Raw genomic sequence first — 19,985 nt, 5'->3', positions numbered from 1 at the left:
CTGTCAGTCCTGTGGATACAAAGACACATGACACATCCCAAATAGCACCCTACCCCCTATATAGTGCATTACTTTTGACGGGCTCTGGTTAAAAGTAGTACACTATATTGGGAATAGGGTGCCATTTGGGATCACTCACAGATCTTTTATTATTATTATTTTTTTTTACATTGCTGTCACATGCTGCCTTTTCATCATAGACACTGTCTGTGGTGCTGAAAGAGCTGTTGTGGAGAGTGGAGGGGGGGTTGTCCATGGTGCTGAAATAGCTATTGGAGCTTGGGGTGTTGTCCACAGCACTTAAACCACACCTGCCAATAAAATTTGGTTAGATGGATGGCATGGTTGGTCAATGATGTCATCTCGGTATATAATATGTTGATGTCAGTGACAAGGTCACCAAAATAGATGATGATTCAGGCTTTGCTTTGAGGCAAGGGCCGACTTACTTCCTCTTCATAAATAATAATTGTGCCATAGGATGCACAATTCAATGGGATATGAGTCATGCCTATTGAGTACCTCTTAGCAAAAGTGGAAATGAAAGTATGTTACTCAATCTAGAGTATACAATGGAATATTAATGTTTTCTTCCAGTCAGTTTTTATTCTCACTGTCCTTGCAACTGGTTTCACAATAAATTAACAATTCATGGCAATCATTTAGCTAACCAAAATGCCACTATTCCAAATCATATCAAAGTTTAGTTGTCACGTGCACCGAATACAACAGGTATTTACTTAAGGCTCTAAACAATAGTGCAAAAAAGGTATTAGGTGAACAATAGGTAGGTAAAGAAATAAAACAACAGTAAAAAGACAGGCTATATACAGCAGCGAGGCTATAAAAGTAGCGAGGCTATATACAGACACCGGTTAGTCAGGCTGATTGAGGTAGTATGTACACGTAGATATGGTTAATGTGACTATGCATATATGATGAACAGAGAGTTGCAGTAGCGTAAAAGAGGGGTTGACGGGTGGTGGGTGGGACACAAAGCAGATAGCCCGGTTAGCCCGGTACCGCTTGCCATGAGGTAGTAGAGAGAACAGTCTATGACGGGGGTGGGGGGGGGGGGGGGGGGTGTAGTCCTTTTATGGCTGTCGTTTCCTTCCTGTCCGTCCATTCCTCTCCGCTTCAGTTGAATCAATGAGGAGTTGAGCGCAACAGAGGCAGGCAGTCAACGGCGCGCAACGAGCCACCAGTGCATCTGCTGTTGGTGCGCTTGCAGTCACACACTACAAGCTTTCCATCTTTAACGTGAGCTTTATAGATTGAAATTAAATGAGTATGAAATAAGAAAACTGGTTTAAAAAAATTACTCAGCGAAAAGGGGGAGTTTTTCTCCAGGTGCGATGGTTCCGCTTTCCCTCCGTTTTTTCTACGAACGTTTTTCTTCCTTCATATCTGATCGCCCATCAGTGGAATGATCTGGCTTTTATCTTGTGTCGTTTCCACTTCAGCATGGGAACTGCCGGGTCCAAAAGGAAGACTTTAAGGACCGATGCAATATCTTCTGTGGCCGCAAAAGTTAGGTGAGTGCCCGGGGCAGAGCTCCTCCGTAGCTCTCTGGTATAATAACTGGAGGGATGCATGGTGCATGTCACGGTGCTGATGTAGACGCGTATACCCGGCGAAGTAGCGACTCCGCTGAATTGTTCGAGCAGTAATAGCAAACTAGCTGAAACGAAAGTTATAATTCTATACAAATGCTAGCATATAATATATTTGTTTCCCAGTTTACTGCTGTGGCGTTATGTGATCAAATATCTGCTTTACAAAAGTATTTACATTGCAATGATATCTTTAATTTCATTGATAGGCTAAATCTGCTGTCATAGCTACCTTCCTGTAACTTATATTCCTGTACTGTATTTTATTTGTATTAGGCAACAATGATAATGCAACTTTCCAAGTCCTTGGACAGCATTGGGAATTTGTAACAGCTTTTTTTGACAACAGAACATGCTGTTATGGGTTTTTTGGCATCATGGTTTGAGCAATAAGAGTTAGTAAAATAAGAGTTAGTAAAATAAGCGGTTTAATTGTACACTCCTTATGTACTGTAGACTACTGTATTTTTCTACCAGCGTTACACTTCCTATTATCAAGCTTCTTGAAGCCCAGTAGCCTAAAGGGGGTTATTAGTATTTTATACTTTTTAGATAAGTTATTTAGGAGTGTTTGATCTGATATGAAAAGGCATATGAAATGCCACCAATCAACTGCACACAACATTGAATCCTAAACCTTTGATTGTAAATGGCATGTAGCATGGTTGGCAACAACACATTTTCTGAAATGTTTCAACTGTTTTAAGCTTCCCAACGAACAGATTCTGGGATCTACAGTGTACCAGAAAATGTATTCTACACTATTATTTAAACACCAAAACAGCAAGAAACGTGCCCGAATTTGGTCAAATTGTAGTTTTGAAAGACCTATAATTGGGCATGACACAGCGTGGAGCTAGGAACACAAGCATTTTGCTACACCCGCAATAACATCTGCTAAATATGTGTATGTGACCAATAAACACCAAAACAGCAAGAAACGTGCCCGAATTTGGTCAATATTTTGTTGTTGTAAGATCTATAATTAGGGATGACACAAGGTTTATGACTCATCTCTAACGCATCAGGTTTGGTGATTATTTTCCTTGAAGAACCATGAGTCATGCCCTCACACCTTTCACACAGTGCCAGATGTGTCAGGACGCTGTCACTTAATCCTGTGTGCTGAATATTGTAATATGTAACATGGCAAGATTATGAGTTTTTCTGCAGAACTTGCAGCACACCATGTCATGTCACCAACAGACTGATCTCACTATGCAGGCATTGAGCTCTCTCTCCCTCTCTCTCTCTCTCTCTCTCTCTCTCTCTCTCTCTCTCTCTCTCTCTCTCTCTCTCTCTCTCTCTCTCCCAACCTCAGGCATACACCTCAACCTAAACATCAGACAGACACTCTCTATATCTGTTTTTGTTTGTCACGCTCTCTCTCTCTTTCTCTTTTCAGTCATTCTGTCTCTTTAACACACAGCATAAATCAAACTGATCACAATGTCAAATACATATTATTGGACTGAGGCCCAAGAGCCATGTTTTCTACTCTTTCTATGACAGATGTCGAGACGTGTTTATGGCTCTTCAGGAAGCAACCCCCCAGAGCTTTAGTGTACCGTTTTACCCGTAGATAGTAGATAGCCTAGACAACCCACTGATGTAATGGTGGTGTGGTATCACATCACAATCACTGACTGATTGGTTGTCAGATGAGTTTGGACCTCGAGTGTAAAACCATTTCATCCCTCTGACTGACAAACAGCCCCAATCTCTTCTGCATTGTGTCTTTGTCTCTGAGTCTGAATGGCTGGCTTAATTGTTGAGTCCTACTTTTGACAACTGAATCTAGCCAATGAATGGACAAGTCACATCTGCTTAGAAGAATGGAATCCCTTAAAGCTGCCCAAACTTTATTGAACTGATATTTCTTCATTTATTTCTTTTTACTTTTGGGATTATGTGTGTATTGTTTTGTATTGCTAAGTATTATCACTGCACTGTTGGAGCTAGAAACACAAGCTTCTCGCTGCACCTGCGATAACATCTGCAAATATGTGTAGCAACCAATAAACGCGGATTGGATTTGACAACCATAAAATGACCCTGGTAAGTCTTTCCTAATTGAGCTGACTAGCCTACTGTATGTGTTTCTGGCCAGGGATTAGACATTTGGAACATCTACATAAGTCACAAAGCTGACCAAGCAAAAGTAAATGACTGGTAACGCTGTTCTAATTTAGCCAAGTACTATATGTGCTTTAGCCACCTATGGAGACCAATGCCACTGACCCTATTCCAGCTCTGAATATCTGCAGAGACTGAATGCTGAAGGTCACTGTTTCCCTATAGCTAACATTTTTATTTCTGTATTTTTTATTTCACCTTTATTTAATCAGGTAGGCTAGTTGAGAACAAGTTCTCATTTGCAACTGCGACCTGGCCAAGATAAAGCAAAGCAGTTCGACACATAAAACAACACAGAGTTACACATGGAATAAACAAACATACAGTCAATAATACAGTAGAAAAAGTCTATATACAGCATGTGCAAATGAGGTAGGATAAGGGGGGTAAGGCAATAAACAGGCCATGGTGGCGAAGTAATTACAATATAGCAAGTAAAACACTGGAATGGTAGATGTGCAGAAGATGAATGTGCAAGTAGAGATACTGGGCTGCGAAGGAGCAAGATAAATAAATAAGTACAGTATGGGGATGAGGTAGTTGGATGGGCTATTTACAGATGGGCTATGTACAGGTACAGTGATCTGTGAGCTGCTCTGACAGCTGGTGCTTAAAGCTAGTGAGGGAGATATGACTCTCCAGCTTCAGTGATTTTTGCTGTTCATTCCAGTCATTGGCAGCATAGAACTGGAAGGAAAGGCACCCAAAGGAAGAATTGGCTTTGGGGGTGACCAGTGAGATATACCTGCTGGAGCGCGTGCTACGGGTGGGTGCTGCTATGGTGAGCTGAGATATGGCGGGGCTTTACCTAGCAGAGACTTGTAGATGACCTGGAGCCAGTGGATTTGGCGACGAGTATGAAGCGAGGGCCAGCCAAGGAGAGCATACAGGTCGCAGTGGTGGGTAGTATATGGGGCTTTGGTGAGAAAACGGATGGCACTGTGATAGACTGCATCCCATTTGCTGAGTCGAGTGTTGGAGGCTATTTTGTAAATGACATTGCCAAAGTCAAGGATCGGTAGAATAGTCCGTTTTATGAGGGTATGTTTGGCAGCATGAGTGAAGGATGCTTTGTTGCAAAATGGGAAGCCAATTCTAGATTTAATTTTGGATTGGAGATGCTTAATGTGAGTCTGGAAGGAGAGTTTACAGTCTAACCAGACACCTAGGTATTTGTAGTTGTCCACATATTCTAAGTCAGAGCCGTCCAGAGTAGTGATGCTGGACAGGCGAGCAGGTGCGGGCAGCGATCGATTGAATAGCATGCATTTAGTTTTACTTGCATATAAGAGCAGTTGGAGGCCATGGAAGGAGAGTTGTATGGCATTGAAGCTCGTCTGGAGGTTTGTTAACACAGTGTCCAAAGAAGGGCCAGGGGTATACAGAATGGTGTCGTCTGCGTAGAGGTGGATCAGAGAATCACCAGCAGCAAGAGCGACATCATTGATGTATACAGAGAAGAGAGTCGTGCACCAAGTAGTTCTGACAACTAACCCGTGTTACTCAGGACATATCTTACCACACATTATGTATGTACTGCTAGAGTGAAGGTAAAATATTAAGGACACAGACAGGACACTGTCTCCTCTATTCTGTTATTTTCTATTGTTAATCTTCCTTGGCTAGACTAAAGCAGGTTTCATCAGTAGAATGGGCTAGACAGGACTGTTGCAGCGCAGAGCAGACACAGGACTAAGGGTGATTTCAGCCCAGAGGTCCATCCATACCCCCAAGGTAATGGACTGATCTGTGCAGTGCAACAAAATATTGATGCGTTTGGCGGGTAACATTGGAATACGTGTACACTTGACTACACTGGGTCTTTTAGTAGAATTTGGAGGAATATTATTGCAAAAGGTGAATTGATTTATCTTTTCTCCCAAAATGTATTTAACCTGCTGTGTATTCTGAATCCTCCCGGCTTGTTTCTCATAAGACCCAATTTGTCTGTTTAATTAATATCTCCCAGTGCAGTGTGAATTTAGGGTACATAGGGTAGAGATTCATTTTTCTAAATGCCAGCCTAAATCACTCCCTGATGGGACCACTGCTCTGCTGCCTCTTCATCAAGTTGACATCAGCAGCATCATTTCTTTACAAATGTGTCTGTTTTGATTTGTGCACATATTTATTAAGCATTTCTTCAAGTTTACATCCCATATTAAACATGAATTGTCATGACACAAATGTTTACAGAGATTTGATTTGTAAGGAAACTATGATACAAATACGTGTTGACACCATCTGACATTCACTGTAATGTTTTCAGCGGCCTTCTACTTTTGGAATCCTATGTCTAAAACAGTTGGGTATAGCATTCAATAGAACTCCTAAAGTGTTGGGTATAGCATTCAATAGAACTCCTGAAGTGTTGGGTATAGCACTCAATAGAACTCCTGAAGTGTTGGGTATAGCATTCAATAGAACTCCTGAAGTGTTGGGTATAGCATTCAATAGAACTTCTGAAGTGTTGGGTATAGCATTCAATAGAACTCCTGACGTGTTGGGTATAGCATTCAATAGAACTCCTGAAGTGTTGGGTATAGCATTCAATAGAACTCCTGAAGTGTTGGGTATAGCATTCAATAGAACTCCTGAAGTGTTGGGTATAGCATTCAATAGAACTCCTGAAGTGTTGGGTATAGCATTCAATAGAACTCCTGAAGTGTTGGGTATAGCACTCAATAGAACTCCTGAAGTGTTGGGTATAGCACTCAATAGAACTCCTGAAGTGTTGGGTATAGAACTCCTGAAGTGTTGGGTATAGCACTCAATAGAACTCCTGAAGTGTTGGGTATAGAACTCCTGAAGTGTTGGGTATAGCACTCAATAGAACTCCTGAAGTGTTGGGTATAGCACTCAATAGAACTCCTGAAGTGTTGGGTATAGCACTCAATATAACTCCTGAAGTGTTGGGTATAGCACTCAATAGAACTCCTGAAGTGTTGGGTATAGCATTCAATAGAACTCCTGAAGTGTTGGGTATAGAACTCCTGAAGTGTTGGGTATAGCACTCAATAGAACTCCTGAAGTGTTGGGTATAGAACTCCTGAAGTGTTGGGTATAGCACTCAATAGAACTCCTGAAGTGTTGGGTATAGCACTCAATAGAACTCCTAAAGTGTTGGGTATAGCATTCAATAGAACTCCTGAAGTGTTGGGTATAGCACTCAATAGAACTCCTGAAGTGTTGGGTATAGCATTCAATAGAACTCCTGAAGTGTTGGGTATAGCATTCAATAGAACTTCTGAAGTGTTGGGTATAGCATTCAATAGAACTCCTGAAGTGTTGGGTATAGCATTCAATAGAACTCCTGAAGTGTTGGGTATAGCATTCAATAGAACTCCTGAAGTGTTGGGTATAGCATTCAATAGAACTCCTGAAGTGTTGGGTATAGCATTCAATAGAACTCCTGAAGTGTTGGGTATAGCATTCAATAGAACTCCTGAAGTGTTGGGTATAGCACTCAATAGAACTCCTGAAGTGTTGGGTATAGCACTCAATAGAACTCCTGAAGTGTTGGGTATAGAACTCCTGAAGTGTTGGGTATAGCACTCAATAGAACTCCTGAAGTGTTGGGTATAGAACTCCTGAAGTGTTGGGTATAGCACTCAATAGAACTCCTGAAGTGTTGGGTATAGCACTCAATAGAACTCCTGAAGTGTTGGGTATAGCACTCAATATAACTCCTGAAGTGTTGGGTATAGCACTCAATAGAACTCCTGAAGTGTTGGGTATAGCATTCAATAGAACTCCTGAAGTGTTGGGTATAGAACTCCTGAAGTGTTGGGTATAGCACTCAATAGAACTCCTGAAGTGTTGGGTATAGAACTCCTGAAGTGTTGGGTATAGCACTCAATAGAACTCCTGAAGTGTTGGGTATAGCACTCAATAGAACTCCTGAAGTGTTGGGTATAGCACTCAATAGAACTCCTGAAGTGTTGGGTATAGCACTCAATAGAACTCCTGAAGTGTTGGGTATAGCACTCAATATAACTCCTGAAGTGTTGGGTATAGCACTCAATAGAACTCCTGAAGTGTTGGGTTTAGCATTCAATAGAACTCCTGAAGTGTTGGGTATAGCACTCAATAGAACTCCTGAAGTGTTGGGTATAGCACTCAATAGAACTCCTGAAGTGTCGGGTATAGCATTCAATAGAACTCCTGAAGTGTTGGGTATAGCACTCAATAGAACTCCTGAAGTGTTGGGTATAGCATTCAATAGAACTCCTGAAGTGTTGGGTATAGCACTCAATAGAACTCCTGAAGTGTTGGGTATAGCATTCAATAGAACTCCTGAAGTGTTGGGTATAGCACTCAATAGAACTCCTGAAGTGTTGGGTATAGCATTCAATAGAACTCCTGAAGTGTTGGGTATAGTACTCAATAGAACTCCTGAAGTGTTGGGTATAGCACTCAATAGAACTGCTGAAGTGTTGACGTAACTGTTGAATCTGTGGTACAATGTAATTTCATGGCACTCATCATTCCAGGCAGTACTAACCACAGCAGGGACAGCACAGTGGAGATCGCTCCATCACAGTCACCATTAGCCCGGTTTGGTTATTACTGCACTTCTAGGATTCTACATCCACATTACAAGCCTGAAATGCTTCTACTGCCATGGTATAAATATGAGGAATAGCTGGTTCAACAGCCTATAGTTGTATTCCCATAGGATACAGTACATTGGTCTTCGGATGGGTGCGTCCGAACTTGCACCCTATTGCCTATATAGGGAATAGGGTGCCATTTGGCCCGCCACATTGGTATTACTCAGTCACAGTGCCCTAGGGCTGAACCTACAGCCACGTCTGACAGAGGTGTAATTGTCTGCCTGACACCTAGTGTTTATTGTCTGAATCTCAGGCCATCTCAGTACTAATGTTTCTTAATTAAGCCACCAGCCTTTTCACCCAACCCAAACATTCCTGTGTTCACAGTTCTCTCTCTATTCTCTCAGGCAGTCAGAGTGACACAGATAAATATCAAGTGACAAAGACATAAGATTAGGGCTTCCAGAATAGAGTGGGTGCTGTTTTTTTAATTCTCCTCTCCCGCTCTCCCTCTCCCTTTCTCTCATCCTTCTCTCTCTTTCTCTCTCCCCCTCTCTCATCCTTCACTCTCTCTCATCATTCTCTCTCGCTCTCTCTATCTCCCTCTCTCTCTCTTCCAGTATAGAGTGGGTGCTGTTTTTTTCTTCTCTTCTCTCTTCTCTCTCTCTCTCTCTCTCTCTCTCTCTCTCTCTCTCATCCTTCAATCTCATCCTCCACTCCCTCTTTCATCTTCTCTATCTCTCTCGCTCTCCCTCTCTCTTTCTCTCTGTATGGCAGGGATTACAGTGCAGAGGAGAGGTATCTGCGGTAGCTGGCTGCTGTAATTACTCTGATTACAGCCTGTAGAGCAAGGCTGGACTATAATAATACAGGGATGCAGTGATACAAGGGAGGCTGCCTGACCTCACTGATCTGAGTAATTACACCCATGTCACCGTTGCTCCGACGGCAGGTGGAAAAGCTGGATGGAACGCAGGATACAGCGGGTCAGGAACTAACACTGAATATTCAATGTCTGTGCGGCTACGGCGCTCATGATTTTCATGTTATGCTTAGTTGGGCTGAGCCTGCGTCCCAATGGCACCCTTTTCCCTATACAGGCCTTGATCAAAAGTAGTACACTATGTAGGGAATAGGGTGCCATCTGGGATGCAGATCTGCACGTGGTCAAAATACACATTAAGTCTACTAGGCGTTAACTACCCAGTGATTTCCTACATCTGGTGTTGGTGGTTTAATCCAATTACAAAGCAATATTTCTTACGGACTCTGACAAACATTCATTTAATCACCTAACAACCACAGTGTAGAGAGTGAGACTGAGAAAACAGCCAGCAGGGACTTGGGAGGCCTGCCAAATCAGAGATTTCCATTTGACTCCCCGAGACAGTGAACAAGCGAGGACAAGAAACTAAGGCGCCAAGTGGTCAACTTGATGTTTGCTGTGTCAACTTCATTTCACTCGATTTGGTGTACTTGTATTGGAGAGAGAAGTGAGTTCAGAGGAGAAGACGAGAGAGGGACTGAGGGAGATGGAGAGAGGAAGGTAAGAGCGGGATTGAGGAAGATGGGCTGTCTCAGAAAGAGAGAGTGAGGGAGATGGATAGGAAGATATTTGGGGTGTCTCAGAAAGAGAGACTGAGGGAGACAGATAAGGGAGATATTTGGGGTGTCTCAGCAATAGGTCATCCTCTCAGTGAGATGATCTGAGTGGTGAGATTCAGTGGCTGAGGAGGAATACACTGTGCCCCTCTTTTTCCAAATTACTCTGGCATGTAATTTAAGAGCCTCATTTGGTGTCCCTGAGACACTCTTGTTTTTCACTGAGACACCCAGTGCCAGAACACAGAAGGCTTGCTCCTTGACACAGATATGAGAGAGGCTTCAGACAGACACATCCACGCACTATCTCATGGAGCTGAACTCTACTAGTTTCTGTCTTTCACAGATTATTTTAATATAATGTATAGGGCCAGTATTCCTTCCTGACAACCTGATGAGAAACAACTCTGGGCCCTGGTTATAGCCTATATACCCTATAGCTTTTAACTAGGGCCTGGAATTTTTCCAGGTCAGGTAACCATACTCATGTCCTTGATTAGGGCCCCTCATGTATTTGTCGCCCCAGCCCTCTGCACACATCAGTATAATGCCTTTACATTGCACCCCACTGTATGTACTGTATATATCCCCAGGCACAGCGGCTTGATGTATAGGCTTGGCTACCACAGCGGCTTGATGTATAGGCTTGGCTACCACAGCGGCTTGATGTATAGGCTTGGCTACCATAGGAGGTTGGTGGCATCTTACTTGGGGAGGGCGGGCTCATGGCAATGGCTGGAGCGGAATAGGTGGAATGGTATCAAACACAAAGTTTTTATGTGTTTGATGCCATTTCATTTGCTCCGTTCCAGACATTATTATGAGCCGTCCTCCCCTCAGCAGCCTCCACTGTTGGCTACAGTATTCATGTCTGACCAGGCCTCTGTTTACATGAGTGTGTTTATTCCCTTTTACCCTACAGAACCAAAGAGAAAAGCCAAGGTACAGTGGTTCGCAAAAGCATTCACCCCCATTGGCATTTTTCCTATTTTGTTGCCTTACAACCTGGAATTAAAATAGATTTTTTGGGGGGTTTGTATCATTTGATTTACACAACATGCCTACCACTTTGAAGATGCAAAATATTTTTTCTTGTGAAACAAACAAGAAATAACACAAGAAAACTGAACTTGAGCGTGCATAACTATTCACCCCCCCCAAAGTCAATACTTTGTAGAGCCACCTTTTGCATTAATTACAGCTCTATAAGCTTGGCACATCTAGCCACTAGGATTTTTGCCCATTCTTCAAGGCAATACTGCTCTAGCTCCTTCAGAGTTGGATGGGTTCCCCTGGTTTACAGCAATCTTTAAGTCATACCACAGATTCTCAATTGGATTGCGGTCTGGGCTTTGACTAGGCCATTCCAAGACATTTAAATGTTTCCCCTTAAACCACTCGAGTGTTGCTTTAGCAGTATGCTTAGGGTCATTGTCCTGCTGGAAGGGGAACCTCCGTCCCAGTCTCAAATCTCTGGAAGACTGAAACAGGTTTCCCTACAAGAATTTCAGAATTTCAATTTTAGTTGGGTGGGCTATTTACAGATGGGCTGTGTACAGGTGCAATGATCGGTAAGCTGCTCTGACAGCTGATGCTTATAGTTGGTGAGGGAGATATAAGTCTCCAGCTTCAGTGATTTTTGCAATTCATTCCAGTCATTGGCAGCAGAGAACTGGAAGGAAAGGCGGCCAAACGAGGTGTTGGCTTTGGGGATGACCAGTGAAATATACCTGCTGGAGCGTGTGCTACGGGTGGGTGTTGATATGGTGACCAGTGAGCTGAGATAAGGCAGGGCTTTACCTAGCAAAGACTTATAGATGACCTGGAGCCAGTGGGTTTGGTGACAAATTTGAAGCGAGGGCCAGCCAACAAGAGCATACAGGTCGCAGTGGTGGGTGGTATATGGGGCTTTGGTGACAAAACGGATGGCACTGTGACAGACTACATCCAATTTGCTGAGTAGAGTGTTGGAGGCTATTTTGTAAATTACATCGCTGAAGTCAAGGATCGGTAGGATAGTCAGTTTTACGAGGGTATGTTTAGCAGCATACATATTCACGCACCACTTTCCGTATTTTTTTGTTGTTGAATTTTTTAAATAAGTAATTTTTTTTCATTTCACTTCACCAATTTGGACTATTTTGTGTATGTCCATTACATGAAATCCAAATAAAATCCATTTAAATTACAGTTTGTAATGCAACAAAATAGGGAAAACGCCAAGGGGGATGAATACTTTTGCAAGGCACTGTATTTGCCCTGCTTTTACAGAACATGCAGTTAGGGTTTACACAGTACAGTACATCTCCTTTCTTCAATTCTTTTCTCCACTTTTTTCTTCAATAAACATCTCATCCTCATCATTCCTGCTTTCTATTTATGTTGTTTAAACACATCTCCCCCTGTCATCGTCTTCCTGTTTCCCCGGCCCACTCGTCTCCCCCCTCCCTTCTCTCCCCTCGTCACATGGCTGAAAACATGCAGGATTCTTTGCTCCTAACAGCACAATACAGCACAATACAATCTGCCAGACAGTAGAGCAGACAACGTGAGGGCAGAGCAAGGCAAGGCACACAGACGATACCTCCCAAATGACAACCTGTTCCCTATATAGTGCACTACTTTTGACCAAGTAAGGGGACTAGGCTGGGGACAAGTAAGGGGACAAGTAAGGGGACTAGGCTGCCATTTGGGATGGAGACAGAGAGATACATGGGGGTGGTACACTCCTATCTAACTATGCCACTCTTTTCTCTAATGAATGTCTTAATACTTCCCCACTGAGTTTTCTTTTGTGGTTTTTAATCGATGTTCAAAGTGCTGGGGAAAAGTGATTTATTAATATGGTGGCTATGTAATTGGCTTACGCTTCAATCCACATACTGTCTCTGGTTCTCTGTGGACTGTCCTTGAGAAGCAGAGACATTAACATTTACGGAGCATAAGGAAGGAAGCCACAGATATGAGTTGAGCCATAGAGCTCCTATAATTAAGGATTTTATATATAATTCTATGAGTTGGGGGGGAAGTACATGATGAAATGCGTTAACTTCTGTTGGGCATGATTGCAATACAGGCTGGACTTGTATCAGCAAAATGTCATTTGTTGTTGTATTGGACCATATGTAACCGGTGTGAAATGGCTAGTTTGTTAGCGGTGTGCGGTAGTAGCGTTTCAAGCGCTGACGTCACTTATTTGAAGTAGTTGTTTCCCTTGCTCTGCAAGGGCTGCGGCTTTTGTGGAGCGATAGGTAATGATGCTTCAAAGGGTGACTGTTGTCGATGTGTTGAGAGGGCCCCTTGCTCAAGCCCAGGTCTGGGCGAGGATAGGGATGGAAGGAACACTGTTACACATAGTAGTTCCACAATTGGCTCCATGACAGTAGCTAGTTTGTCCTCTGGAAGTGGTCGTCTTGGATGTGTGTTGTCCTCCCCATTACCTTTATACACAGCCCTTTAGAATGTTTATAGGAAGGAGTGGAGAGCCAGAGAGATAAGGGATGATACCATTCCTCTCCCTCTCCTCTCTCTCTTCCTCTCTCTCTCTTTCTCTCTCTCTCTCTCTTTCTCTCTCTCTCTCTCTCTCTCTCTCTCTCTCTCTCTCTCTCTCTCCTCTGCTGCTGCACTTGCTGCTTCATATTTAATTAGTTAGAGTGTGTGTCATAGCAGGGAGGGTGGCATGGCATTTCAGAGCAGCATCCACACAGAGATGTGTACAGACTGCCCAACACCAGCCAGCACAACTCACTGACTGTGGGAATGTGTATTGCTGTAGGTGTGTGGGTGTGTGCATGTGTGTGTGCGCATGCGTGCCTGTGTGTTTGTGTGCATGCGTGTCTTTGTGTGTATATATTCTGTATGTACACACACACGTGCATTGCTTGTGTTAGCCCATATCCTCTCTTGTCTCTAGCCTACATTATGTGCAGTATGCGTAGCTATGTGGGAGTACTTGCTATAGAAATGTGTTTGTGTGGGAGAGTTATTAAGCAACATAGTACAGCTGACCGTGTTCTTTTCTGTTGCCAATTAAGAGAGTAAGAACAATAGAACAAACACAAAATTACCCTGATGATGTCTGTGGTACAGTACATGTTGGGCCATATCATGTAGGATGAAAGCTGGAGAAAGAATTGCACATGTCTTTTGTTTCATATTGCAAATCCATCCCCAGACCCACTTCAGTGAACCACGGGGGAGATGGAATTTGTGACACATGAAATAAGTGCTTTTTTGTTTGATGAAGGTATAGATTGAACTCATGTACATACTCAGCCTCCCATATCCCTCTTTACACTCTCCATGCGCAATTCTCCCCTCCCGCTGTCTGTGTGTGTGTGTAAATGTGAAAGGGTTTACTCCCCTACTGTACTATCGCCACTCATATGTGTGGCCCTAGAGCCGTGTAGAAGAGCGAAGAATCATATCAAACCGGTCTGGAACACACCTGCATATTGGATTTCACACTCAAAATAATGGTTTTAGGCACGTGTCATGAACATGTTCGGAATGTATAGCTAGAACACCAGCGTCAAGAGACCTCGAGTAGTTTCGGTTTAAGAAGACAGTTCCATAGGGAAATCGGAGTAAAACCAAGGTACTAACCAGGTTTCCCTTCAACCTTTTTTATGCGGGTAAAGTACATGTCAGATAAAAAATGTAATGACAGGCCTAATTTCCAATTGTAGTCAAAACAAAATACTCTAGATAAAATACGCTTTTTGTGATGCGTTTAAGCGCTCCACTACGACTAATCGGGAAAGTATGCAGTTTATTAGGCCACAGATGAAATAAATGATGATGAACTTCACAGGGTGGTGAAAGTGCACGGTGATGAGCTTGATGCTCCTTTCCAATAAATATTGAGGGTTTAATTCTGGTGACATGATAATCGATGCTTGGCTGCGGTTTGACAAATCATCTAGCTCTTTTGCCCATAATAATAATCTCATCATGTAGGCTGGAGCCACGAGCCAATAGCAGAGTGTTTTTTGTGAGAGTTGAAAATTGGATGGAAACCAATTGAAAGGTATATTGTTTATCCGGTACATGGGACTTGAATAGGAAAAGGTGTTTTTTTTTCGCCCTACGTCATCAGCACCGTGTTTGATCTGCAACAAGTCAATTTGATACAAACACGTACAGAATATTTGCATGGAAATCTGTCGCCAATTGGATGGAAAGCTAATGAGACAAATGTTCAGGTTATTCAATTATTGGGTGGGACAATCATAAAACACTGGTTACTTCCAAAATGGCACCTTATTGGTTAAAAGTAGTACACTATATAGGGAATAGGGTGCCATTTGGGATGCTTTTATTGAGTAGGAGATGTCTTGGTCTGGTGAGTGGTGAGTCACTCTCAGTTGGAGTCAGCAAGCTCCCTGTGAGAGACAGACAGGCAGGCAACATCACAGTGAGAGGCAGACAGACAAACAGACAGGCAGGCAGCCTCACAGTGCAAGGCAGACAGACAAACAGACAGGCAGGCAGGCTCACAGTGAGAGGCAGACAGACAGGCAGCCAGTCAGGCTCACAGTGAGAGGCAGACAGACAAACAGACAGGCAGGCAGGGTCACAGTGAGAGGCAGATAGACAGGCAGCCAGTCAGGCTCACAGTGAGAGTCAGGCAGCCAGTGGTCCAGTGCTAATCAGAGTGTTGTGTTGTGCTTCTCTTTGCAGAGCAGCCAGAGCTTTCGGAGATTACCTGTCTCACACACACCCTGAGAACCGCAACGGATCAGGTACTCTATCAGTGTCCAGCCTCATCTAGTACATCCCATAACATGGCTTCACATTTCCTATAACTTTCATCTTCGCATGGCTTCACATACCCTAGAAGTTTCCTCTTCACATTGCTTCACATTTCCTAGAACTTTCCTCTTGAAATGTAACCGACCGGCTCGATTCGGTCTTATGTGGCAAAATTTGAAAGTGTGTTTTTTACATTGGATAAAACTAGAAACTCAAAGCTAGAAAATGGTATATCATACACTACAACCACAGTTGAGGAACAGTGGGAAAGTAATTCTGCTTTGAAAGTTGATAAACTTGTAACCTCACTTTTGAGAAAACCCACTTGAGAGCTCTTCTTTGTCTACACCCATTCAGCATTGTTCACACCCTCTTAAGCTTTAGCCCCACCCATCTCTTCAAGGATTCATGTGAGGCCATGCACTAAACAACCAAAAATGTCAAGACTAAAGGCTGGTTAATACTAGGTCTATCTACAGTTGTCGCGGTGACATCATTAACATTCTATTGTGGTCCGACATCAGCAGCCTGGTGGTCCAAAATAGCATAACTAGTGTATTTTGTTTTAACATCAATAAATCCACCCATTTGAAAAGGAATTTAATATACAGTACCAGTCAAAAGTTTGGACACACCAACTCATTCCAGGGTTTTTCTTTATTTTTACTATTTTCTACATTGTAGAATAATAGTGAAAACATCAAAACTATGAAATAACACACATGGAATCATGTACTAACCAAAAAAGTGTTAAACAAATCAAAATATATGTTCTATTTGAGATTCTTCAAAGTAGCCACACTTGATGACAGGGTTTTTCTGTTTTTCTTATCCGTATACATGGATGGACGCTTCTCCTTCTCTGTCATGGATGCCATGGTGCCATTAGTTTGAAGATGTAATCCTGAGATAGGTGTTTTATATGTGTTCTCTTTTTGACTCCCTCTGAATATTTGCAATCAAACGCCAGAATTTTCTCCATCTCCTTAGTTATCATATTCTAATTCCACCGGGAATTCCACTGATTTCAAAACTCGGTCCTCCAGAACGTGTAGAACAACATTTTTGCAGTAATACTACGTGATATCTTTCAAAAAAGCAGCGTTAGAAAGGATTACCGACACCTACTGACTAGCTCATGTTCTAGACAGAAGCGTGCTACATGGCATACCTATATGAACTCATCTCTCAGCATGTCCAGCGCATCCATTATCTCAGCCAGTCATGGCTAGCGGGAAAATTCCTGTCCTTTTCCGTAGCTAAACCAACTAGGCTCATAATTTAACAATTGTATTAATATTTTCAGATGGCATACACATTTGTTATTAGGCACATGAAAGTTCACATGTTCCAGAAGGCATTTCTGACAAAAAAAGTTTACGTTCAAATGCCTCTGCTGTGAAGTAGTGACGCACAACATACGCCTAGTTTCCTGAAACGAGTCACAAATAACTTCACATGTCCTATAACTTTCCTCATCACATGGCTACACATTTCCTATAACTTTCCTCATCACATGGCTTTCCTCTCATCCCACTGTATAGCAGCACTAAATGCTCTGAAATCATTACCACACTATATCTGGCAAATTTCACTGTGAGAGGGTGTATCTTCCCGAGGCAGAGGACCGGGTAAGTCTGCCAAACCCCTTCAAACCCCTTCCATCTTCCAACTCATCCTCTCAAAATACCTCCTAATTTCCTCCCTTCTCACATTTCCCGCCTCTGTTATCCATCTCTTCACATCTCATTCCTCCTCTCATCTCCCAAATGCTTTGTTTGCTCTCTGATGGTTGCTCAAATGTTGCCAAGGCTTTAGAGCACAAGATGAACAGCTCATCTCTTTGTCCTCTCTCTCTTGCTCTTGCGCTTACTCTCTCCAGATCAGCTTCTATCTAATACGTTCATTGGCCAAGACACAGACTCCCCTGACATCAGTCGTCTTCACAACAACAACCTACACCCTCAGAGCCACTGTGGGGCCAAGGCCAGCCAGGACCAGTCCCAGGCCCACAGTCTTCAGTCCCAGCTCAGCACACTGCATCCCCACCCCAGCAGTCTCCAGCCCAGCACCCTGCAGCCAAGCAGTCTGCAGCCCACAGGCCCCTCCAAGCACAGGCTCTCAGCAGGGCTCTCAGCGGAGCGAAGTTTCTCCTCCGAGGAGCAGCAGCCACCTCCCAGGTCCTCTGAGGGGAGCCTGACCAGCCTGAAACCAGCTGCCCAGCGGGTCTACACCATCACCAGGGAGGGAGGCATGCTAGGGGGGCGAGGCAGCGAGGAGAGTCTGGAGGTGCTGAAGCAGCCTCTGTCCCCTCCTCCCTCCGCCAACCAGCCCTCCTTTTCCAACCAACAACCACCAGGCAGCAAACATCACCGCGGCAACCAGAGCCATGGCCCACAGAGCCACAGGCCCAAGTCCCAGCCCCTGCAGAGCTCAGGGAGTGCCCATAACATCCGGGACTGGGTGGTGAGGAGGGGGGGCTCGCGGGAGGACTGCACCCCAGACTGTGTCACCTGCATCAGGGCCCCATGTCCGAGCCAGCGCTCCCTGGATCTGGAGACGTCCCCGCGAGACGGAGGAAAACAGAGGAAGAAGCTAGAGAGGATGTACAGCCAAGACCAAGGCAGAGACAGACGAGGCTCTGCTGAGGAGAGAGGTGAGGAGGAGGATGGAGGAGGATGATGATGATGACCAAATCAAATCCAGCTTTATTTATATAGCACATTTCAGACATGAATGCAATGCAATGCGCTTCACAGAAAAACACAAAGAAAAATAAAGAAAATAAACAGAAATCTGCTACACAAAAAACTAAAGAATAACAATAAAAACTGAATGACTAAAAAGCACCCTAAGGAAAAGCAAAATTAAAAAGGTTTGTTTTAAGATCTCTTTTAAATATGTCCACAGTTTCAGCCCCCCTCAGGTTCTCTGGCAAACTATTCCAGAGGCTGGGGGCATAATTACTAATGGCTGCCTTTCCATGCCTCTTGATCCTAGGCTTTGGGATAGTTAAAAGGCCAGTGCCAGAGGACCTGAGGGACCTACTGGGTGCATAACACAAAGTATGTCTGACATGTCTTGGGGTGCACATTCGTGGATTGATTTAAAAACCAATAGAACAATAATCAAATAAATTTTAAAACTCACAGGCAGCCAGTGCAGAGATATCAAAACCGGTGCAATGTGTGCTCTTCGTCTGGTCTTGGTCAGTACCCGTGCTACAGCATTCTGTATGTTTTGTAGTGGACAAATGGATTTCTTGGGTAGAGCATTACAGTAGTCAAGCCTGCTTGTAAGAAAAGCATGGATGAGTCTCTGTATCAGCCAGGGATAGAAACGACTGCACCTTGGTAATGTTCATCAGGTGGTAAAAAGTTACTTTGGTCACATTCCTAATGTGTGATTTGAAATTGAGTTCAGAATCTAAAATGACACCAAGGTTTTTTACCTAGTGTTTTATCTTCATTGCTTTGGCTCCAATAATACAGTAAGAACCTTGGCCTGGTCTTGATTTAGCTGAAGGGAGTTGTTAGCCGTCCAAGTATTTAAATCACTAATTCAGTCTAATGATTTATCTGTGGAGCTAAAATCCTCAGGTGACACAGAAATGTAAAGTTGTGTATTGTCTGCGTAGTAGTGAAAATCAATGCCATGCTTTCTGATAATGCTACCAATGGGTTACGTATATAAACTGAATACATACAGTACCAGTCAAAAGTTTGAACACCTACTCATTCAAGCGTCTTTCTTTATTTTTACTATTTTGTACATTGTAGAATCATAGTGAAGACATTAAAACTATGAAATAACACATATGGAATCATGTAGTAACCAAAAAAGTGTTAAACAAATCAAAATATATTTCTTCAAAGTAGCCACCCTCCAAGCACAGGCTCTCAGCATGGCTCTCAGCGGAGCGAAGTTTCTCCTCCAAGGAGCAGCAGCCACCTCCCAGGTCCTCTGAGGGGAGCCTGACTAAAATCCTCAGGTGACACAGCCAACATGTGCTCAGCATATGTGGGAACTCCTTCAAGACTGTTGGAAAAGCATTCCAGGTGAAGCTGGTTGAGAGAATTCCAAGTGTTTGCAAAGCGGTCATCAAGGCAAAGGGTGACTACTTTGAAGAATCTCAAATATAAAATATTTTTTGATTTGTTTAACACTTTTTTGGTTACTGCATGATTCCATGTGTGTTATTTCATCGTTTTGTAGAACATAGTAAAAATAAAGGCAAAACCTTTGAATGAGTAGGTGTGTCCAAACTTTTGACTGGTACTGTATATAAAACCCAAAATCAAATCTTGTGGAACGCCATATGTGA

The 19,985-nt window shown here is 43.2% G+C and overlaps 1 protein-coding gene across 1 annotated transcript in view; it reads left to right on the top strand.

Moving 5' to 3' along the window:
• Positions 1-1,141: 1,141 nt before the first annotated feature.
• LOC115200399 (NMDA receptor synaptonuclear signaling and neuronal migration factor-like) overlaps positions 1,142-19,985 on the top strand; it is a 58,893-nt gene continuing 40,049 nt past the window's right edge. The window contains exons 1-3 of the mRNA XM_029763443.1: positions 1,142-1,535; positions 15,590-15,651; positions 17,544-18,317. Coding sequence (XP_029619303.1) covers positions 1,465-1,535; positions 15,590-15,651; positions 17,544-18,317 — 907 coding nt within the window. The 5' untranslated portion in view covers positions 1,142-1,464. The remainder of the gene's footprint in view (positions 1,536-15,589; positions 15,652-17,543; positions 18,318-19,985) is intronic.

The sequence above is a fragment of the Salmo trutta genome, chromosome 9, assembly GCF_901001165.1.
Source record: "Salmo trutta chromosome 9, fSalTru1.1, whole genome shotgun sequence".
Lineage (NCBI taxonomy): Eukaryota > Metazoa > Chordata > Actinopteri > Salmoniformes > Salmonidae > Salmo > Salmo trutta.
This window is presented reverse-complemented; position numbering and strand designations above follow the sequence as displayed.